Source organism: Geotrypetes seraphini, chromosome 5 (assembly GCF_902459505.1).
Source record: "Geotrypetes seraphini chromosome 5, aGeoSer1.1, whole genome shotgun sequence".
Taxonomy (NCBI): Eukaryota; Metazoa; Chordata; class Amphibia; order Gymnophiona; family Dermophiidae; genus Geotrypetes; species Geotrypetes seraphini.
The window spans coordinates 192,668,652-192,693,370 of record NC_047088.1 but is presented as its reverse complement, the minus strand read 5'-3'; the positions used below and the strand labels follow the sequence as shown (position 1 = coordinate 192,693,370).

General features: G+C 41.2%; 2 protein-coding genes across 3 annotated transcripts in view; one reads left to right on the top strand and one right to left on the bottom strand.

Annotated features, from left to right (window-relative positions):
* Window positions 1–24,719, top strand: part of PJVK (pejvakin) — a 64,141-nt gene that overhangs the window by 12,416 nt on the left and 27,006 nt on the right. The window contains exons 2-5 of one of the 2 annotated variants that reach the window (XM_033945645.1): window positions 1,281–1,314; window positions 11,231–11,426; window positions 14,984–15,125; window positions 23,752–23,869. In XM_033945645.1, coding sequence (XP_033801536.1) covers window positions 1,281–1,314; window positions 11,231–11,426; window positions 14,984–15,125; window positions 23,752–23,869 — 490 coding nt within the window. Of the gene's footprint in view, window positions 1–1,103; window positions 1,315–11,230; window positions 11,427–14,983; window positions 15,126–23,751; window positions 23,870–24,719 lie in introns of those variants that run through there. The other variant, XM_033945644.1, reaches the window with a different exon arrangement.
* Window positions 1–24,719, bottom strand: part of PRKRA (protein activator of interferon induced protein kinase EIF2AK2) — a 77,902-nt gene that overhangs the window by 42,344 nt on the left and 10,839 nt on the right. The gene's annotated exons all lie outside the window — the stretch shown is intronic.

The following is a 24,719-nucleotide window of genomic DNA, read 5'->3' as shown; positions in this document are numbered from 1 at the left end:
ATGCTTGAAATCTTCCTAGAAAGGCTCTGAAAATGTATTCTATTTAGAATAAGCCAGTCAGTCACATGCCCTATCTGCATGATTCATTACATTGCTGTCATCTGAGAACACTTTGCAGGTACACAGTTTTCCCTGACTGAGAGATCCTTGTAGAAAAGAATAGCATGATTACATTACCTTATACATGAATTAAATTAGTTTCTATCTGCTACGTTTAGTGAAAAAGTTTCATTATTGCCACAAAAAATACTGTAAGGAGCCCACAGAAACATAGAAAATGATGATAGATAAAGACCATTTGTTCTATCCAGTCTTTTCATTCATACCAACTACGTAAGCTCTACAATATCCTCTCTTTTAGAGAGATGTGCTTTCTTGAAATCATTATCACTTCCTTGATTGAAAGGCTGTTTGATGCATTCATCATTCTTTCCATAAAGAAATATTTCTTCAGATTACTCCTGAATCTATTCCCTTTTATATTGTATGCTCCAAGGCTCCAGAAATGCCTTTCAATTGAAAGAGGTCTGCCTCCTGTGTGTTTATACCACAGAGATGTTTAAATGTCTCTATCATATCTTACCTCTCTCATCTATTTTCCAAAGTATAAATATTGAGAACTTAAGTCTGTCCCCACATGCTTTATAATGAGGACCACTTTAGTAGCTGCCCTCTGGACTGACTCCACCCTATTTCTATCTTTTTAAGGGCACAGATTACAGAATTGTATATAATACTCCAAAAGAAGTCTTAAAAATGTTCTTTTTGTATAATTATTTATATTGAATCTCAAATAATGGCAATTTTAACAGCAGGAAATTCTGATACTATTTAAAGTATGCTTTAACAAGCTGTATTATTTTACACTGCTAATCCATTATTTATTATCTTAGAGTACCTAATATGCATGCAAAAAGGGGTGCTATTTCTTGAACAGTGCACTGCAGAAGCTGATTGATTAAACATCTTTTTATTTTCTTGAAAGCTGTAGCCTTCCAAAAGATAATTTTAGGTTTTTCCACCTTAGTTAAGGAGAAGTAATATTTTGTACAATTTAATATTGTTTTGGTTTGGGTTTTTTTTTGTTAACTTAATGGAACAATATGTTTGCAGCAGCTACTAAGAACTTTGTTAAGCAGGTTGGTGATGGAGGAAGATTAATTTCTGTTCCCAGCCTAAGTGAGGCAGATAAATATCAACCTCTTGGACTTGTTATAAAAAAGAAAAGATGTTTTTTATCCAAAAAAGCTAAATTTACCTCCACACCTTTCTCACTAAAGGATATTCTTGAAGGGGAAAAAGACATTTCAGCTGGTAAGTTATTTTCATATTAGAACTGAAGCCTATTTACCATATATATATTTATTTATTTAAAAATATATATACGCATAAAACTATGCAGTTAACATATTGATTGCACACATATTATACTAATCGCCCTTTAGTCGCATGAATATGAACAAACAATAGACAGACATCTTATCAATTAAATGTTCAGCTAATATATTTAGCTAATATTAATTTCTTGCCTCTTGTATATACAATTATAGTGCAATAATAAGAAACTAAACATACTGTTAGCAAAGTATTTGCTTCTGAGCCAATGTGAGTATTACTTATACAGAACTTAAAAAGTCATTATTATCTCCAGGTCTTGAGATGACCCCATCAGGTGACCATTTTTTAACATGTCTTTGACCATAGTAATCACTCAAGCACAATTAATAGAGAAGGTTGTCTCAAAAGCTGTGGAAAACTGAATCCCAAAATATTTGATTCTTGATGGAGCCCATCTAAAAGGAAATTGTGAACAGTCCTGTTTGAAACAGTGCATATTTAGAGGCAAGATATCAGACTTTTCTCAGTTCACCTTGTATCCAAAGATTTTGGAAACCACATTAATAAACTTCATTAAACTTCATTGAAGCTGTTTTCAATTCCAAACTTCAGCCCACCTGCTAAGCACCAATATCTGTCATAATTCCTTCTGTAATTCCCCCACCTGTGCACTGTGTACAGATGCACCTTCTTGTCCAGTTTGCCTGTGTTGACTAGATTGTATGCTCACAGAGACTGTCTATGTTTTGATATACAGCGCTGTGTATATCTAGTAGTGTTATAGAAATGATAAGAAGTAGTAGTAGTAATACATTTAGCAGAAATGAAGTCAGATTGCATTGCAGAGTGGATAGGCCATTTGGCCTTTATCTGCCATCATGTTTCTATACTAATACTGTATAGAACTCCTGTATGAATGTTGTGTTAGGGCAATTCCTGTTGGTGAACCCACATGATTGAGGTGTCTTTGGAAAGAGTAAAAGGTAAATTTTTAAAGGCAGTCTAAAACAGAATAAATGATGATGGGGACTTATTATTATTATTTTTTTTTTTAGTTCAAAATTTTTATTGAAAATTTTGTTAATGCATAAAATGCTTACACAAAAATACAATCAGAGATGCATGATATTAGAAACAACAAACAGGACTTTTTCAGCAGCCATTGCAAAAATGATTGCCTTTCAGTTGCAATCAGGCTGCAATGCCATGGTCAGTACTGACCAAGGATCCTTTTTCTGGGATTCAGAAGAAGAGAGAGAGGGCAGGGTCAAAGATCCGTTTCTCACAGCCTAAGAGAAGGCAGACAATGACATAGGGCTACCTATTTTCTCCTTGGAGCCTAAGAAGATGATGGGACAGTCATCATGAACCAAGGAAGTTCTCAAGAGCTGTTGGCATCCTAGGCAAACCTTCAGCATTGCATTCTACCTCAATTACCTTTCAGTCTCCAAACCTCCCCTCCCCCACCATCTTCACGATTTTAATAATTAAACTCAAAAATTAGGACAACACCAATGTCATCCCTCCAAAAATGATCCTGTAACACAATTGGCGCTTTTAAGGTTGTGTAGATACCAGGCTATGATTTGACCACAAATGCTGTTTGCTGTCCCTTTCTCCCTCAAGGAACAACCCTAGGCAATCACCTTGGAAACCAGACCTGGGAGTTCCAGGAGCCCGAGAGGAAGTAGGAGAAAGTGAGTGTGGGTTTGGAAGAACCTCTCCCTGTGATCTATGAGAATACAAACAACAGTACAAGCCTAGGGATCTCCTCCATGAAAAGACAGCAAATTGTGAACTTGGTGTTGAGAGATCCCCTCTCCAGGGCCTAGAGGGTTTCATTACTCACATTTTCCAAATGCAAGTTCAAAGTCAGTTACAAACCAAGCATGTAGGTTCTAGTGCAAAAGGCATATGAGTCTTCAATCAGTGGGTTATTCACCTCTGATCACGAGTTTTTAGAAGGCATCATGCAAATCTTTTTCAGCTCCACCTCCTATATCTTTGGGCTGTGCTGCATCTCCTCAGTTTTACCTTCTACATATGAGTTGAAGGTGTCTGTTTGATCTGCTCTGGTTTCGGTTTATTATTTTCAGGGTTTTATCCTGAATTTGAGGCTTTCCGTTGTTTCAGAAGTCCCCAGTTTTACTGGGGCAGCTCTGTGTGGGAGAAGATAACAGACTCTACTGTAGCTGAGAGGACAACCCTTTTACAGGGATGCTACCTAACCAGCCTGTACAAACACGCTTGGAAGGCTTGGGGAATACTTCCCTTGTTGCAAGGCATTCCTGATTCGTACCAGAGCTTAAGCACAGACCGTGTGGTCCTGTGTCAGTCCCGGGGAATTTAATGGGTGCCAGCTGTGCTTTCCTCCCCCCCATTATATGTGGACCTGTGGGGGTCTGAGGTTTCAGTCTTTGTTATGGCCTGTCTGGCAGCCCAAAGAAACAAGCATTTGGAGCTTCTTTTACATGCTTGTCTAATGCAGAAATCTTCTCCACTTTCCAGCTACTGTTTGAGCTGAAACAGGCACAGCACCAGATTGAACTGTGTGTGAGAACAGTTCATTATACTCTATGAGAAACAGTTTTGGAGGTTTCTGGGGCCAGGATTGGGATCCCCCACCTCCAAAAACCCATTCCCTTAATTTTTTAATAAAGCTCTCCCGGGCTTGTTTTTGGCTCTAAAACGTTGTCACGGTGGCCATCTTAGATTTACCAATTTAATTTAAAAAGCCTCTATCTGCCTCAAAATACCTTAATTTTGTTTAAAATTGTTTCAGATGGATTCCTCAGGCTGTTTTACCTCTAATTCATGCCAGATAGCCCTGGATGGCTGGCTGAGGAGCATCCATGTTCCACATGTAGCAGGGCACGTGAAGGGGAGGGGGAGAGAGTCATGGGCTTAGCTCCCTCTGATCCCTTCAGGGCAGGGGAGTCACAGGAGGCTCATTTTTGGAACAAAAATCCATTTCAGAGCCATTGGATAATGACGTGGTGAAGCGCAAGTGTGCAGACACTGTGGTGACCCATGAGGAGACAAGGAGAGTCCCTGCAGATGCTCTAGACATACTGTTTAGGGGATTATCCCTGATTTCACTGGTTTTATGTGTGATGCCTATTGGGTTAATTGGGGGCCACTCTGCACCATCTGGATTCCTGCCATCTGGGGCGCAGGAGGTTTGCTTCTCATAGCGCAGAACCACCTCTGAAGGTTCGCAAACAGGAACTAGAGGTTCAGTCAGAGACAGACTGGCATGAATAGAGATTGCAATCAATGTCTTTACTCTCTCAAAATGAATATTTAATTTTGGTGGATTCAGGTTTTCAGGCTGGGGCTTGCGCTCAGAGTCTGTGGCAGGCCTAGACCAAGGAGAGGAACCGATGGTGTGCTGCCCTTTTAAGCTGGTAGCTTTGTTGGAGGTCTTGCGGGATTGAAGTTTGAGCCTGCAAACCTATTCTGCTTAGTACTCTGTCATTAGCAGCTCTGAGCCTCAAATCACCCTTTTTCTCTTCGCATCCTGACATTATAAAGATGATCATGGAGCATTAGGAGGCCCCAGAGGGTTCCTTGCAGGTTGTCAGAACTATGGCAATCTGGCTCCAGATTTGCAACAGTGATTGGTTCTGCTTAAAGTGGATGTGCTGGCACCACAGGTTGCAAAGTAGATTTCTTTACCCAGGGTGGTGTGCTTTTAAGGGGATATGCAAGACTACAGGGTAGATTTAGCCCTCAAAACACAGTTTGAGGCCGTGGCTTCAGAGCTGAAGTTGAGGGCAGCGGCTTCCTTTGTGCATGTACCTGCTATAGTATATTGTGTCAGACTCCCTGGTTGGAGGATGCTTAACACCCCCCGCCCCATTGCTACTGTCGGGGGTGGATTGGGTGGCAGATGCTCTATATGACGTATTCAGGGTCATGAGCAAGGCTTCTGCTTATTCTTCCTCTTCCTGTGGAATGCTCTGGATCAAGTAATGGGCAGGAGATTTGATTTTCAAGAGCCAGGTTGCCTTTCAAAGGCCCAATGTTTTTTGGCAAGAGGCTAGATGATCTTGTTGCTCAAAAGTCTTCCAGACAGTTGACAAGATGCCCATATGGGGATGGGTCATGGTACTTTGCATGGTTCTTGGCTGTTTTATCAGCTTCAGTGTTATTCTCTGCTCAGACACCATATTACAGCTCTCGACAGAGATTTGGAGGCTCCAGGCAGACTCAGCCCTCTGGTTTTCGACTCGCTGCAACCACCAAGTCCCAATGGCGCCAGGTCAGTCATCGAACTCTCGTGCAGAGGAGGATGGTTGTTGACTTGTTGGGAGGCCTGAGTGAGTTTTGCTTAGACCAGTGGGTCCTAGTTTTCTTTCCAAAGGGTTACAGGCCTATGTTTTTCTGTCCTCTAATGGACTTATCTGTGTTGGGATGACATTTTCAATTCGTGTCTCTAACTTGGCAAATGTGCTGTGCATGTTCACCATGTTTGGTCACAGCAGTAGCACATCCACGCAAGGCAGGGATCCAAGTGCGTCCATACTTGGGTATTTGGCGACTGCCAGCCCCACCCATGACCAGTAAGGAAGCAGTGGCGCAGGTTGTCCAACTGCTATAGGACCTGAGGTGAATTCTCAGGTTTAGGTAAAACCCACCTGCAGCTGTTGCAATTCCTAGAATACTTAGGTAGAAGGCCATATTTTTCTTCTGGAGCCATGCAAATGAAAGCTAAGACACCAGTTGGAGATTTTTACAATGCCTGCTCTTACGGCTTGGCTCTATCTATAGGTCTTAGAGTCATGGAAAGCAACTGCAGAAGTGGTGCCATGGGAGAAAGTTCATTCTTGCCCTATACAGGGTGCACTATTGTCCTGCTGGTCTCCGCAGGAGGATTCTCTCCAGATTCCACTGTCCTGAAAGGCAGAAGTACATCCAGGTTTGCGTTGGTGGCTCCAGCCGGGCTTGTTGTCCAACGACTGTCTACATATCCTTTGGGGGGGGGGGGGGTGGTGATCCTAACAACAGCTGCCAGTCTTTACAACTGGGGGTGGGGGATAATGGCGAGGGGCAGTCAGTTAAGAGGCAATGGTTATCTTCTTAGAGGATAAGATCCATTACCAGATTGAAGCTGAGAGCCATCCACTAATATTGCAGACATTGCATCACACCCTGGAAGGCATAGCCATCAAGGGTTTCTTGGACAGGGCTTCAGCTGTGGCATATGTCAACAAGCAAGGAAGCACCAGGAGTGCCCCATTGAAAACAAGAGGATCATTTCTTTCACTGAGCAGAAGTCCATCTGCAGGCTCTCTGAGCAGCACATGTAGTGGGCACGGTCAATGTGCAGGCCAACTATATCAGCTAACAATCTCTGGTCCCGGGGAAATGGACTTTGACACAGCAGTCCTTTGCTTTTAGTAAAATGCTCAGGTTGAGATTAGTCAGAAACATTGAGGAGTACGTTTGTTAAAATATTTAGTGAAATAGAAAGTTTAGAAGTGTCTAGAAGTAAGTAGAGATTGCTCATGGCTGTACTTTCCTAAGACTGTAAGGCTCAGCTGCAAAAGAACAAAGCAGAAGTAACAAATTTTCTTGCTACTACTACTATTAATTATTTCTAAAGTTCTACCAGACTAGACATATGATTATGAAGAAATGTTATAAAAAGTAACAATGGTCTTTGGACTATATTACAAAGACTATTGATAACTTGAGAAAGCACAATGATATCATAGCTGCTAGAATTTAAGACACAGAAATTGTGTTGATAACAGTCTGGAGTTCATTTTGTTACTGTTAAGAGTTCTCCTCCAATTGTTTTCTGTGACATTCATATGCTATAAGCACAGGAAGAGAACACTTAGATATAGAAGTGAACCATGACCTAGTCTTGGTAACCCAAAGATATTTCCTGTTAAATACCTCAATTCAATATTGGGGAGTAATTATTGATTCCAGCCTGAATATGGATCTTCATGTCAGGCAGATTGTAAAAAAAACTATTTAGTCCACATCACAGAAGAAAAGAAAGTAGTAAAGAATAAGGAAATCCAAAATCAGAACAATCCAATTAAGATCACAACCCTGGCTAACTATTAAGTGATCTCACTTTTAAAGTTCCTACTCAGATTGCATTATTTAACTTCCTTCTCTTTTACCAGTCATTCCAATTGATTTGGCTCAAAGAAAACATATATGGGTTGTTTGAAAAGTTTGGTAAATTTCCATGAGATGGCGCCATAGTCCATAAGATTTAGACTATGCTATGCGGTCTCTTCTCCCTATCCTTCAGTAATAATGCACCTATATTTTAGGCAAGTTGTGCTAGTATTCTATAACGGAATCTAGGGGCCCAGATGCTGTTATACATAGAATGTGCTTTCTTACATGGCACCAGGACACCTAACAGGATGTACCCACTTTATAGAATTACTTCCTAGTTGCCCTAGGTGAATATTCAATCCCCCCACCCACACTAGGCACCGTTCTGAGATTTTTGATAAACTCATTAATTATGATCAATTCCACCCCTCCAAGAACAATCCTGTAAAATTGCATAGCTGTGTATCTTTATTTATTATAGTTGATATATACAGTACTGTATCTTGGAAGTCTATCCAATGAAATAATTTCAGGTCCAGCAAGATTAAGAAACATAGGAACATGATGGCAGATAAAGGCCAAATGGCCTATCCAGTCTACCCATCTGCAGCATCCACTATCGCTCCGTTTCCCCAAGAGGTCATACTGAAAATAAAACAGTTAAAAACTAAAGGATAGTATTCTTCCAAAGGAGTGAAAGGTATGGTGGTACTTTCTGTTGACCTGTTAACCTAAAATGCCAATGTAAAGAAATGTCTTCAGATCCCTCTTAAATTTTATCTGGCTGGGGCTAGATTTAAAAAAAAATGCAGACTCATGTGTGGAGTCTAGTATCACTCTGGACAAGAAGGGATAACCAAGTGGTTTTTAGATTTTGAGAGCTTAATGACCACAAGGTGCAGTAAGAGATAAGTAGGTTTGCTAAATATGTTTTATGCAGATATTTAAAGTGGGTACTTGGATGCCAAAACATGGGTCTATGTTGGGTTCTGTGAGCACATGTGTCAACACAATAAATTTGTTTTAAAGATATTTATTCAGGTGAAGAGTCATCGTTGTGACCCTACTTTTACCTTCTGACTGTGAATACACGTGGAACAGCATAAAAAAAAAAACTCCGTCTAAGTCTGTTTTGGGCCTAGGGTGCTAGTTGCCCAAAATCAGCAGCCGTCTAAAGTCCATTCTCGAAAAATATATCCAAAATTATTATTATTTTTTTTGAGAATCGTCTAATTATACGTCCAGCTGTTTGATCATCCAGACAGCCAAGTCAAGTCATCTATCTTTATACCGCATTCTCATACAAAAAATCATCCAAGACCAAAAACCTAGAACAAGACCTTTTGGACGTTGGGAGGAGGGGGGGTCAGCAAAGTGATGGACTGGGCTCTCAGATATGGCAACAGAGTAGTGGGGCATCTTACAGAGCACTGCTGTGAACTTCACAAAAGGGTGCCACATAAAAACATCTCACCACAACTCCATTGCAAGTCATGGTGAGCCCCCAAAAACCTACTATATCCACCTGTCTACCACTCCAGTAGCCCTTATGGCTGAAGGTGCCAACTATATGGCAGTACAGGAGGGTTTGGAGGTTTTGGTGGGCTCACATTTTTCATCATGAATGCAGTGGTTAGAGTGGCTCATGGGCCTGGGTCCTCCTCTCTGTGGTTCATAGCCCACCTGATTTGGAAGTTAGAGCAGCGTTTAGCTGAGAGATAAGGGAGCCATGGAGTTTTCTCAAGTGTTTGGCATTTTATTATATTTGGTAGTTTCAGCACTGGGGTGATATGTATACTGTTTGTGTTTTAGGCGTGTGAGGTTATGAATCCCCTGAGGCAGGTCTGGGGACTGAAACGCTAGGAGGGGCAGTTTAGGCAATGCACCCTCCACATCAGGAGTGACAGTTGCAGCAGTGCTGGAGTCCTGAGGGCCTTGCACATTGGAAGAAAATGTGAATTGTTTTATAGCTAGCATAGAGTGATATTTAATTGGAAATATTTAAGGCTTGGATATCCTTTTATAAGTACAGTGGTACCTCGGTTTACATTCGCAAAATCAGTGCCTCGGAAACCGAGCTTGCCTCGATGTACGAGTGCATCCCCCGCGATCCGGCACCCCCCACTCGCGTCGCCCCCCGCCGCGATCCGACATCCTCCCCGTACCCATCACCCACCCGAACATATCACTTACCCCCCATCTGGCACCCGGCACCGGCACCAATGCACAGGACATGCTGGTGCCGGTGCCAGAAGATCTGTCGTCCTTTTTGCTGGGCCTAGATCTTCCGGTACCGGCATCGGAATGTCCTGTGCGTTGGTGCCGGTGCCGGGTGACAGATGGGGGGGTAAGTGATGTGTTCGGGTGGGTGATGGGTACAGGGAGGATGTCGGATCATGGTGGGGGGGATTCTGGATCGCGGGGGGATGGCGGATCACATGGGGGGGGCCTTCGTGAGCGGGGGGGGAGTAATGCTGGTTCTCGGGGGGGGGGGGGTGTAGAGCAGTGCCACTGGCCTCGGGGGTGGGAACGAATCAAGCGAGTTTCCCTTACTTTCTATGGGGAAACTCGCTTTGATATACGAGTAATTTGGTTTACGAGCATGCTTCTGGAACGAATTATGCTTGTAAACCAAGGTTCCACTGTATAAGATATTTGGAAAACTTTTAGGAATCCTTCCAATATTCCTGAAGTGGTCACTGTTGGAAGCAGGATACTATATTATTTTCATTTGGAAACTGAAGACTTACCTCTTTGACAACGGAGGATCAGCTAATTAATTGTTACTTTAATTCTGTATTTTTAACTGCTTATTTTATTTCTGTGTCAATTGCGTTAAGCTCTGTTTTGATTCTTATTTTGAGGGGTTTCATACATTCTTTTTCTCCTTGTTTTGAATTTTTATTGTATGCTGGAATGTTTTAATGATATAATAGTTTAATATTATATTGAACTTGGCTTTATATTTTGATTTAATTTGCAGGATTTAAAATGATTGTTTATTTTGTGTTGTAATATGCCTTTAATTCAAAAGGGCTAAGTAGAATCTAACCCCCTTTTACTAAGCCGCGGTAGAAGTACTGTGGCCTAGAGCGCTAAATGTTCCAATGCTGCTCCAGTGCTCATAGGAATTCTATGAGCATCAAAACAGCATTGGAGTATTTAACGCTCCAGGCTATGGTAGAAACCTCTATTGTGGCTTAGTAAAAAAGGTGACGGCGTAAATGCCTGATAAAATTAAAATTAAGATACAGGGCTTCCCAACAGTCTTCTTGTTTAGAAATGGTGGTTCTATTAAATCTGCTTAAGATTTAACAGATAGCTTTGCTTTAAAACATCAGGGTCAAGCACAGCCAATCCTATTCTTATGTTTTGATTTCCTGTTGATTGTCTTGAGAAAATGAGAGCTACCGGTAAAACTGAACTGAAGCAACTAATTTATTCTCATCTCTACAAGTAATTGTCTTTCATCACTAACCTGTTAGTATGAAGGCTAATTGAAAACTATGCAGTGCTAAAACATATTTCGAATTATGTAGATAGTTCCAATATCATCCTAGACTAAGAAGACTGAGGGCTCCTTTTACTAAGCTGCATTAGCGTTTTTAGTGCGCGCAGCATTTTAGCATGTGCTAAACCCGCACTATGCGGATAGAACTAACGCCAGCTCAATGCTGGCATTAGCGTCTAGCGCGTGGAGCAATTTAGCTCATGCTATCCCGCGCGTTAATGCCTTAACGTGGCTTAGTAAAAGGAGCCCTGAATATTATCTTTTAAATATAGTAATGATTATCTTTGGTTACAGGTGTGTCATCCTACCAGCTTCTAAATTATGAAGACAAGTCAGATGTTTCATTAAATGGTAGACGGGGAAACCATATCATAAATGATGTTGGAGTTAATATTTCTGGATCTGATAATGTTGCAGTTAAAGCTTCATTTGGTATTGTAACCAAACATGAAGTTGAAGTACCAACATTATTAAAAGAATTGATTTCTAGGTAAGTTTCATTGTTGCCCAAAACAACACTTTGTAGGTATATATGTGGACTAGGGTTATATAGTATCTAAAAACATCCAGGCAATATTCAAAAGGACTTAAACATATAGGGCTCCTTTTATAAAGCTAGGGCCTTAACGCACGGAATAGCACATACTAGATTGCTGCATGCGCTAGCCGCTACCGCCTCCTTTTGAGCAGGCGGTAGATTTCTAGCGCGCGCTATAGCGTGCGCTAATCCGGTGCGTGCGATAAAACTGCTTTGTAAAAGGACCCCATTGTGGCTGGCACTATATAGATAAACCCCTATCCATGAATTTTCAGCAGCACTAAGCAGATAGTGCTGTTGAAAATGTGCTCTAAACATCCTGGCAGAGAGTGCCAGAATGGGCAAGCACATCTACCAAACCATTCAAATTGTGGGATATTCTACCCCATCCATATAGCTAGGACAGAACAGTCTACTGGGCTTGATGGACCATTGGTCTGACCCAGTAAGGCTATTCTTATGTTCTTAAGGCTGTCCTAAATTAAACCACTTTCTATATGGATAGTGGCTAAATATTGCCACTAACCATGTACTCACCAGCAGTGTGTATATTCAGGTCACTGCCTATCTGGAGAGCATTGCTGAATATTCATGGGGCCTGATATTGAACCCTGCTTCCCATGGTTGGCAGTGATCCTGAATATTCAATGTCAGGGTCATTGGCACTGAATATCCGGGGCAAAGGTCAGCAGCATGCACTTAGCCAGCCAAGTCGATGTTCATCGGCTGACCAGCTAAGGCTAACAGCCAGATAGAGACCAAATTGCTAGGGAAAGGAATAAATAATTTTACTGATAGATCGGGAACCTTTTATAGTGGGGAAAGAAAGTTTAAATACATGGATAGTTCTGCAACTTGAAAAGCTCAAAGAATTTAAAGTTAGAGGGACCAATGAATCAAAGATACCATGTAAAATTTTTAAAACTATGCAGGCATTGAACTCTCAATCGAAAAGGAAGCCAATGTAAACTCCTTAACAGAGGTGACACATGGCCATATTTTGTTTTACCAAAGGTCAATCTTGTGGCAATATTTTGAATTAACTGGAGTCTTTTTTTTTTTTTTTTTCACTTCCTTTGCTCAAACCCACATAAATGGAGTTATAATAGTCCAGTGCCAAAATGATGGATTCGACCAAAATTGGAAAATGATGTTGATAAAACAGGTGATGGACACTTTTCAGTGTATGCAAACTGAAAAAGCAGTTCTTAATCAGATAGTTTGCCTGACAATGGAAAGAGAGGGAGGAATCTAAAAAGATTCTCAACACTCTAAATCACATTAAGGGGCCCGAAATCCAAAACACAGGCTAAGTTGCGGGCCAGACCCCACCCAATCTTCGCCCCAGACACCGCCCCCATAATAATACTAATTATAACACCATTTTTTCCATTCATTTTTCATATATATACACACAAACACAATATAATCTTATTAACACATAATGGTAATGGTTAACCAGAAAACACACTGTATGCTTCTCAACATTCATTCCTACCAGAACACAGATAACCCCTCTGCAAATACTCGAGAGGGTTCAGAGGAGAGCGATAAAGGGGATGGAAAACCTTTCATACGCCGAGAGATTGGAGAAACTGGGTCTCTTTTCCCTGGAGAAGAGGAGACTTAGAGGGGATATGATAGAGACTTACAAGATCATGAAGGGCATAGAGAGAGTAGAGAGGGACAGATTCTACAAACTTTCAAATAATAAAAGAACAAGAGGGCATTCAGAAAAGTTGAAAGGGGACAGATTCAAAACGAATGCTAGGAAGTTCTTCTTTACCCAACTTGTGGTGGACACCTGGAATGCGCTTCCAGAGAGCGTAATAGGGCAGAGTACGGTATTGGGGTTCAAGAAAGGATTGGACATTTTCCTGCTGGAAAAAGGGGATAGAGGGGTATAGATAGAGGATTACTGCACAGGTCCTGGACCTGTTGGGCTGCCGCGTAAGCGGACTGCTGGGCACGATGGACCTCAGGTCTGACCCAGCAGAGGCATTGCTTATGTTCTTATGACCAAAAACTAAAAGTACTAATATATTTTTTAAAACACCCTAAGATTCAAGATTCTGCATGCAGTACAACCCCCAGAGAAAAAGAAACAAATGTATTTCTTCCTGAGCAGTGCAAAAGATAGACAGCAGATTAAAATGCTCAAAATTGACACAATTCAAACACTAACTTGAAAATAAAATCATTCCCCCTACCTTTGTTGTCTCCCTCCCTCTATGCTGTGCCTCCCTCCAGCGGGTGTCTAACTTTCTGGCTGGCTCCAACCTGGCTGTTTTATGTGCCCCTGGTGTTACCTTGTGGCCGGCTCCCTCCTCCTCACAGCCGTAGTGTGCACGGAGCCGCATGCAGCGGCTCCTCGGGCATCCTGCACCTGAACTGGAAGCCTTCTCTCTGACATCGCAATGTCAAAGGGAATGCTTCTGGATGAGGTGTGGGGCGCACGAAGAGCCGCTGCATGCGGCTCCGTGCACATTATGGCTGTGAGGAGGAGGGAGCCAGCTACAAGGTAACACTGGGGACATTGGACTACGGGCCGCATAAAATGACCAGGCATGCCGGATTTGGCCCGCAGGCCTTGAGTTTGACACCTGTGCTCTAGATGAAGACTCAATTGGCAGAATATCCCAGGATTAAGGGTAATTGAACTAGGAAGGTTTGCGATTTCTGGACTAAACCAAACTAATTTTGCTTTTGTTGTATTTAATTTCATTTGAACCAGAGATGACCATGACTGTAATTTGGATAAGCAAGAATTTATGTTGGCTGAAGATTAATCAAATTAGGGTCAATTTCAAGCAAAATAAAAATATCATCTGCATAAGTAAATAGCGATTCAATAGGGCTTAGTTTATAAAATTTTAACATAGTCATGTAAATATTAAAGAGGCTAGGAGAAAGTGGGAAACCCTGGGGAACACCGCAATTCGGTAACCATGCAGATGTTGTGCCCCCAAAGTTCACTACATAGGACCACAATGAAAGAAATCCTTTGAACCCAGATCAGAACTTCATCCTCCATGCCCATATCCCTAGTCCCTTTGCATACTGATGCTCTGTCCGGGAATCTGTAAACAGTGACGATGACCTTCCCCTGGGCTGAGTATTTATGGCAGCCCTATCACCCTATCAATCAGGTAGGGAAGGCACAGTCCCTGTTCTGGAAGCTGTAGGGAGTTAGTGAAAGGTCAGAACTGTTTTCTTCTAGTAGAGCACTAGAAGTTCCAGCACTGCTTAAAGGCTGAATTTGTGTTGTCTCTACATATAGGAGGCCATCAACCTGACAATTGTGCAAAACCCCCCCAAAAAAACAAACCCTAAACATTCTGTCAACTTTGCTGTGCTATTGTCCATATAGCACTTACTTTGCATCAGTTTTCTCATTATTTAACTGTTGTATGACATTAGAGAAAAGTATAAAGTAGAACTTCTTAGTACTCTACACTAAGATCTGACATTGGATTAATTATAACACAGACCTTTATTGTCCATTCTAGAAAAATTGACTTAGATCACTGCTTAATTCGTCAATCAAAAGAAAGTGGAAAAGAAGTTCTCTGTGTGGTCATGGAGAGTATTCGGACAACACGACAGTGTTCATTATCTGTACATGCTGGTATGCGTGGACAAGGAATGAGGGTAAATATTTTGACTCAATGACTAGTGATTAACTGACTACAGAACCTTCTATTATTCCATTGCTTAGGATTTTATGAGCACAGATTGCCAAGCACATGAAATTTTTGTCCAATTGTTTGGAAGGTCTATGTATAAATACAGATTATATATGTTACATGTCACCAAACTTCATTTGCTTTGGAAGTAGAGATACTAGAAGAAATTATCCCTATTGACTATCTTTCATAGCTTTTTTGAATCGCATTTGAGCAGTAGTGGCACTCGTGGTCTGTAGGGAGCGCTATGGAATGGATAGTGTGAGATGTGTTTGTGGAGTTTTTTCTACAAAAATGCCTGCTTTTCGTATGGTTCTGGGTAACTCTAGTTAGATACAAACATATGTGTTAGTTAAGGCCACGCCCAAAAGAAGTGTACGAAAAGTTGGTGAATAAAAATCTGAATATGAATGTAGCCAAGGCCAGAAAAACACACTACAGATTAATTTTAAGGTAAAGCATAATAATATTCTCTTTATGTATTTTGCTATCATAAGCCAGATCATAGAGGAAATCAGGTATAGATATACATAATACATACATAGAGATATAAATGACTCCATTTTGGTTTTCTGTCTTTCTGTAAGTAGCTTCTTCTTGGCTTTACTCCATCTCGGTTCTCTCTGCGTTTCTTTGTTCAGTTTTTACCGCTTTGAGCCTCATGGTCTAATTAATACCAGATGTGCTTGAGCTGGTTAGGTGGAACATATTAGATTACATATCCCAAAATGGGTATAAGAGAGAAAGCTTTCTTGTATTAAGTATGATTGCAATATACCGTGTTGTGTGAATGCGGCCCTGAATAAATGATGTATGAATGATGTGTGAAGGTATACTAAACATGAGAGTGGGTTTTGAAAAACATATTTTATATATTGTAAACCTGAAGAAACTCTAAGGAGAAATCCTGAGGCAACATCTGGAAATGGTTAAGTTAGAATCAGAGACACTGTACCAGTCTTTGCAGAGCTCAGAGCAGGGGGGAATAGCCCCTCCTTCTTCTCATTGTGCTGACAGGGACATGAACTTTTCGGCACTTTTCAGCAGTTGCTGAAAACAAATGCAGGCACTCTTGAAATAGATAAATGGTTTGATTTAAGTTTTTGAGAATGACAAAAAGAATATTGGATATGTAATAATGGGTTTATGTATATTCAGAAATGAATGTAAACAAAAATATGATTTCTGAAACTTTTATTTCATGTCAAAAGGAAGTTCTTTGTTTAAACTTAAGGACAGCCTCTGTCAGTTGATTGGCTGACAAGTAATGATGTCATGCTGGTCATGTAAGGTATATATTGGTGAATGACAATTAAGGGGTTGAGATTTTTGCCAGAAGCACCTGCGTTTGGCATCTGTAAAGATCTCCCAGATGACGTAAATAATCTTTTGAGAATCAATATTGATAATTAATAAAAATAATTTTTTTTGAACCTTTTGCGTCATGTGCCTTGTTTCATGTACTTTTTACCCACCTATGAGCAAACCTGGCTGGTCACATTGCACCCAGTATTCAGTGTATGCATAAAATGGTCTCATGGAAGCATTGAATTTCTGTGCATACCCAGGCTTGAAAAATGGCAACAACTGCTCTTTGGACCCTGCCATAAAGGTGTACATTTATGGACCATTCTTGCTGATTATCTCTTTTGATTGTTGTATTTTGTGTATGGCAATCCAAAAATATATATAGCCCAACAAAAGTTTCAGAGGGATCAAAACAAAGTATGCTACTACAAAAGACCTGCTCCTGAGTCTCTAATTTGCACACAGAACACTGCATATAACAAATTATACTTTCATAATGCTTATCAATTACTCACTAGCAGGTGGTTTATCAGTCTATGGGATCCTCCTATCCATGAAGAGAACGAGAGGGCACTCGCTATAGTTAGAAGGAAAAAGATTCTGTATAAACGTAAGGAAATTCTTCTTCACCCAGAGAGTGGTAGAAATCTGGAACGCTCTGTCCAGAGGCTGTTATAGGGGAAAGCAGCCTTCAGGGATTCAAGACAAGGTTGGATAAGTTCCTACTGGAACAGAACATACGCAATAAGGCTAGACTCAAATAGGGCACTGGTCTTTGACCTAAGGACCGCCGCGTGAGCGGACTGCTGGGCACGATTGTCCACTGGTCTGACCCAGCAGCAGTAAATCTTATGTTCTTATGTGTATGTCCACAGTTCTTGTGCACCCTAGAGCACACTGCAGGGTCTTCTCACAAACATCACTTGTTACCACCCTGCTTTTTAATCTTTTTTTTTTTTTTTTTTTAAAGTGCTGTGTGCAAAGATAAAATTGAGAATTCAAAAATGTTGTATGAAATCGTTTAAGCCACATATCCTAATAAAAGAAAGTTTCCACCGTGTAAATCATGAATCAATATAAACGGAAACTTATCTTTATGATGTCTGCAAGTGTTCAATAATTTACCAAGGCACCCCCTCTCAAGGAAAATTTAAAGCGTTTCAAGTAGTCACTCCCTTCTGTGCATTGTACTAAATGCTTATTTTACTACTCATGAGCTTGTTTTAAAACATTTGCTTCCAGTTTTTGACCGCTGCTTTTGTGAATGGTAAAAGCAATACCAAAGCCCTTTGAGCATTACACACACAATAACATATGTGCAAAACCAGGTAAAACAAGTGAATACAGAACGTTACAAGATCAGTAAGCTTTTCAGCATCTGGCCCAGAGAGCATCCAGATTAAGCTCCCAAGACTGGGAATTACTTTTGAAGGACCTCTCTTCCTTTTTTCAGGTCAGAGTGATTAATCATTTGCCATCAGGGAAAAAAAGGAGGGGATTTTAATTGCTAGTACTTCTGATCCCCAAGGGCCCTGAACAATCTCGTATGTATTAAAGCAGAAGTTCAGCATGGTTTCCCTGGGCACCCTACTTCCCATGATTAAGGAAAACAATTGGCTATATTCTCTAGACCTGAAGGATGCCTATAATCAAATTCAGGGAAACACTACTACTAGTGTTGTTTGGCCATGCATCCACCCCCAAAGGTGTCTCGCAGTAGTTGCAGCATTATTATATAGGCTGGAGGTTCACATGTTTCCCTGCCTGAAGAATGATTCTCTTTAACTGTTATGTTCGAATATGTTCCAGCTGATAATTATTGATGGGAGTGGTTTTGAATGTTTTGGATAAAATGCGTGGTGTTATGTTGGATACAGGTTTGATCATAAAATGCCAGGTATCAAAAATGATTTCTTTGATTTTTCATAGCTTGAAGATTATCAGATGTATGTGAGATGCACTAACTTTTGTTAATTTTCGAATTGTGGTTCATTCACTAATATTTTGTTGTGTTGATTATTGCAATAGTTTGTTGTTGGGTTTACCCAAGAATTATCTAAGAGTTCTTCAAACCGCTCAAAATGTGACTGCTAGATTTTAACTGGTACTGCTAAATTTGCTTATATAACTCTTGTTTTTATTTCACTATACTGATTACCTGTAGAAATAATTATTTTTAAAATTTTATGTTTAGTTTTAAAAGCACTTAAGGGGTTGATCTCTTCCACTGTAACCTCCATTTTCAAACTGTATCAACCATCTAGGGCTCTATGATCTACAAATAATATGTTGTTAGAGGTGCCTTCCTTCTGTCTGATTAGACTGTAAGGGTATAGAAAATCCCTTTTTAAAGTAGTGGGCCCTAAGTTAGGGAACTGTCAGCAGAGACGCATGCTATGTTTAGCTTTCACTCATTTTAGAAAGAGCTTAAAACTCCATTGTTTGTGTGCCTATGATATTCCCTCTTAAAGAATTAATACAGGACTTGATGCTTTTGGTAATCCTGAAGATTAAATATTTGTCTTGTGTCAAAATTATTTTTTGTTTTTAAGTTGTTTTTATGAAACATTTATGATGTATGTTTTTGCAATTTTTATTGTGAATGTTCTCTTGTAACCTGATAAGAACATTGGATAATGTGGGATATAAATATAATAAACAAAACTGACAATTGGGAACACTTGCATGTTACAGTACTGTAATCCAATTTTTAGAATAGAAAATCACGAAGTAAAACCTGCATGAAAGAGTCACTAAAATAGCTATGAATTGGATGCAATTTGCACAGCATGCAGAACTCAAATTTAACCAAGGCAGATTTGGCTCCCTAGTCAACCAGAAGTGAAGACTGGAGTATTTTCTGACTCTCGCCACTCAGAACAAGGGATCCATTCAGCATCCCAACCTTCAATCCGTAAACATCATGGCTTAGATGTTGAGAGGTTAGAAGTTGATTCTCTCTAACTGAGTGAGGATGTCTCCAAGTCCTGCTTGCTTCCAGAAAAGATTCCACTAAGAGAGTATAATTTCAAGTGAAGGAAGTTTGCCATCCTATCCTACTCAAAAACTACTTGAATGTCTTTCTGAGTCTGACATTCACTGTGTGAAAGGCAGGCTCATCTCTTCTCAGACTTTATTTGTTCTCTTCAATGAGAGGCTTGCTGCTACTTAAACTTCCCATCAATCCCCTCTACAGTGTCAAGGAATCTCAACATTGTCCTAACCCAGCTGCAGAAAGCTCATTTTGAGCTGCTTGACACCTGCTATTTGAAGTATTTGACCTTTTAAGGCACTGTTTTGGGTGGAAGTCACTTCAGCCTGCAGGGTGAGTAAGCTCCAGGCCTAGTAATAGATCTGCCTATACAAGATTTCATAACAGGATGTATGCGGAGAACTACTCTTGTTTAGTGCATACAGGCACTTGAAGCATTTTCCCTATTTGTTCTGGTGGGCTCACAATCTATCTAATGTACCTGGGGCAGTAGAGGGTTAAGTAACTTGTCAGGCTCACAGGGAGTAGTGAGGGGTTTGAACCCACAACCTCAGGGTGCTGAGGATGTACCTGCACTACATTCTCCTAAATTAGATAAATGAGTTTATCCCCTCAAGTTCATATATCTCTGAAAGATATAAATAAGATATTCTTTAAAAATAGACACATTATACAAGGTCTTAAATGCTTCTGCTTCACCCCCTCCCCCCAAAAAACAGAGAACACTAGCATATGAAAGAGGTAGAAATATTGAAGACATCTTGACACCCTCCACTTTGTCCAATTTACAGAACACATGGATATTATAGGTGCTAGTTTGTTGCCTAGTTTAAACCTGTTCTATAAAGAAAAGTAAGGCCTGGATTCTTTAAACGACACCGGTAGGTGCTGAAGCTCAGTGAAAAATGCCATTTAAATCAGTGGTTCCCAACCCTGTCTTGGAGGACCACCAGGCCAATTGGGTTTTCAGGCTAGCCCTAATGAATATGCATGAGAGAGATTTGCATATAATGGAAGTGACAGGCATACAAATCTGCTCTATGTATCTTCATTAGGGCTAGCCTGAAAACCCAATTGGCCTGGTGGTCCTCCAGGACAGGGTTGGGAACCACTGATTTAAATGATGCTTTTTTACTGTTTCAAGGTGCTAATATTCGGCACTGGAATTACACCTCCGCAGGTGCTTTATGGCACCTTATGCCACTGTAGAATCTGCAGGAGTCAGTAAGGAAGCTGCTCAGCATCGAGCAGCAGCTGCAAATCACTCAGCGGCCGAAGAAACTTGCGGAAGCCAGTTATCAGCAGGGTAGAAACTCAGAAAGTTCGCTCCTGCCCGCTGCACCTCCACCATTGATCGGCAGTAGAGGTATGAGGTTAGGGCAGGGTACAGAGCCTGGTGGTGGCGGCTTGCAATAATTTTGGAAGCGGTGTATTGTTGACTCCAATATAAACCAGGACCCCCATTTTTGGGCCCAAAAATCCTGGTTTATAGTTGAGTATATACAGTAGTAGTAAGCAGATCTTTTTATCCAAGAATCTAGTTACCAGGAGCCAGAGATACAATACAAACAAATTATTCCTGTCATATCTATCATCTATTCTTATTCAAGTCATCACCTTGACTTTGATTCACAAGCTCTTCTTTGTTGAGCTAAAGAGAAAAACATTTTCTTTATATTTTTCTAATAATTTCTATTCTATAGAACAACCCTCAACTTACCTATGGACCTTAGCTCCAGATTTATATTCACACTATTGGTTTGTCTTTTTGTAGAGTTTTTTATGTTTTTTCACAAAGTATTTGGCAGTGGAAGGAGAATGTGTTGTTCCTGGAGTGGCATCACAATTTGAATATTTTGTACAGTGTGCTATAATGGAAATAGCTCTATTATTGGGGATTATAGGATATATGTTACAGAAGTGAAAGTTCAATGTTTATACTGAAATTCTTCCCAACCCTGTAGAGCAACGGTCTCCAACCCTGACCTGGAGGACCACCAGCCAGTTGGGTTTTTGGGACAGCCCTAATTAATATGCATGAGAGAGATTTGCATATAATGGAGGTGGCAGGCATGCAAATCTGCTCCATACATATTCATTAGGGCTATCCTGAAAACCTGACTGGATGGTGGTCCTCCAGGACAGGGTTGGGGACCATTGCTGTAGAGAATCTAAACTTCATTCCCACATAGAAGAATATGTTGAATAATGCTGTTAATTATGATGGTTCTGTTTCTGGGTGGCTGAAACTGGCAGTGGGTAGAGGTGGGGGAAGACTTCTTTGTGCATAGAAGGTCCTGGGAACTTTTTTGATGAAGGAGGCTGTGATGTGGTGATAGGCGTGATGTGTGGAAATGCCACTTTAGCTTGCCCCCTTTCATAATTTGCTTGTCCCCCTGTTGCCAGAATATTTGTGTAGAGATGCTACTGACCATCTGCTGAGTCAGAAAGTGATATCTTGCCTTGAAATGCTATGCATAAACCACATAGATTTATACCTTGGCCTTTTGTGAATTAATGCACCCAGTGATAACAATAGTGGGCTGAGATCTAGGGAAGCTTGGTTCAAATCTCACTACAGATCTACACAATCTTGGATGAGTCATTTAACCTTCTATTGCCTAAATTGTAAGTCCTTCAAAGAAAGGAAAATACTGTTGTACCCGAATACAGTGGCATAGCTATGTGTACCCACCCAAAATTGTGGCACCCTTGTTATAGCTGGCAGAAATCCCCAAATTCACCCACTGAAGAGGTTCTGTTCCGGCAGCCCAGAATGCTTCCATACTAGTAGCAGCCACTAGCAATCTATGAGCTACTGCTGCTGCACTGGCTAATGCCCCTCCCATGCATGCTCAGATTTTGGTTTGGCTACAGACTAGAGAATGACACGGTGGTTGTTACCCACAACTAGCTGCGGGTAACCTGCTGAAACGGTGACAAAAAAACAAAAGGTCACTGCGAGTATGGGGACAAGGCCATTCACCGCCCCATGGAGTGGTGTTGGTCTTGTCTCCGCAGTAAAAGGAGTGAGCACATGCGATGAACGAGCATGCGGTCCGTCAGCCTCCTCTCTCCCGCCGGCCGTGCATCTCCCTCTCTCGCTGTCCCTTGACTTCTCTTTGTGGCGATTTCACGTTGTATTGCAGCCGGAGCCTTGAAATCGCGTCACATGTGGTGCTGGGAAAGTCTCCTCTGATGCAACTTCCTGTTTCCAGTTGCATTGGAGGAGACTTTTCCAGCAGCCAATGTGACGCGACTTCAAGGCTCCGGCTGCAATACAATGCGATATCGCCACAAAGAGAAGGCAAGGGAAAGGGAGGGAGGGAGATGCAGGACCACGTGAAGGGTGCTGGGAGTAGGGGGATGGAGAGGAGAAGATGCTGAAGCGACCTGAAGAGAACTGGGGAAGAAAGAGAGGGGAGAAGACGCTGGGAAATGGGAAAGAAACAGTGGGGAGAAGATGCTGGGAAATGGTGAAAAGAGAGTAGGGTGAAGACGCTGGAAATGGGGAACAGAGAGTGGGGAGAAGACGCTGGGAAATGGGAAGGAGAGAGTAGTGAGAAGATGCTGGGAAATGGGGAAGAGAGAGTGGGAAGAAGAAGACGGATAAGGGGGAAAGAGGGAGATGAACGGACTGCGTGAGGGGTGTCGAAGGGCAGTGAGGTGGCGAGAGGGAAGGGTGGATGCTGCGAGGACGGGGACGGGGCGGTGAAGGGGATGGCGGGGACGGCGGGGATGGGGCGGTGAAGGGGACGGTGGTCCAGTGACAGGGACAGATTTTTTTGCCCCTGTCATTCTCTACTACAGACCATAGAGAGTGCCACTGGCTGCAGTGAGTACATTAGCATTTTGGGCTGCTGGAGCAGGATTACCAGCTAGTGGGCTTGAGGATTCCTGACATTTCAGGTATGTAATGAAGTTGGGGTCACAGGTGGGAGGAAGGAATAGTGTGTACCTACTCACCCACTTTGGTGTCAGGCCCATCCAAATTGGCACATCTGTCCATGCTGCTGCCTGAATGTAAACCTATTTTGAACTACAACTGAAAAAGGTGTAAGATAAGTCCCAGATCCCTTTCCCTCAGTCAATCCTACTGTTGTAGTAGTTCTTTGAGTCTGGTGAAGCAAAATATTTTTTGATGAGATTACTAAAGGGAAATCATTAATAATGTATTGTAGACCTTATTTATTTCTGGGTACTTCAGACATAATATATACTTGTGTGCTGTATGAATTTAAGATGACAGATGAAGGTGATTGATCCATTATTTGTGTTCTTTAAATCCTAGTTTCATATTATTGAGGACCACAATTATAAGGGTCAGGACAAAGCAATAGTTTTCCCAGCTCATACAACCATTGCATTTAGTGTGTTTGCACTCTATATACACCTGGATGGCCAGTTTGGTAAGTGGATGTCTTTTTCACACTTACTTTTTTTCTCCTTCTTAAGCTCCTCTGAAAATAAATCCGTTTTGTTCAGCAGTCCAAAATAATAAAACTTAAGGGTGTAAATGATATAATTAGGGCCGATTTAGCCACCTGTGTGGCCCTGGGAAAACTTTTATGGATGGATTCTCTCTGGTCTTGCATCCCTCGTCTAACAGTGCCCCTCCGCCTCTCCAGTTTAGCAGTGCATAGAAAAAAGTGCATGGAAAAAAAGTGGTATAAAGGAGTGAAATTGCTGTCTAGGTTGTGCTGCCAATGTCTCTGCCAGTCCTGCCCCTTCTAATGTGACTTCCTGTTTCTAAAATGCCTTACTAGCAGAGCCATTTGTGGGTGGAATAAACAATGGGTCCAGGCATAAATGTTTGTTTGTAAAATATGTGTGAACACATATTTTGTAGTGTTTACATGTAAATGATAACTCCACTCACATTCTGCCTAAAACTTGCTCCAGAACATTCATCACCCAAGTCCTAAACAAGTACACACATTCTGATTATCACACATACTTTTACTTGTGGGGTAATTTTATGAGGCATTTTGTGCATGTACACTCACATACACTTGAAAATGCTTTTTTGAAATTACCCTTCTTGAAAGTAATTCTATAAGGGGATATGTGCTTTAAAGGTCACCCACTTTGTAGTGTGTTAATCATGTACAGGGTCTCACCTGCTCTGTCAAGAAGTGATCCAAATCTGGTCCCGGGCAATTCCTCGCAACATTTTCCTGAAAGCAGTTTATCTAGCAGTAAAGCAAAATATCTTAGCAGACAAGTTGATAGGACTTCTACAGCTGCATAAGTTGTCAC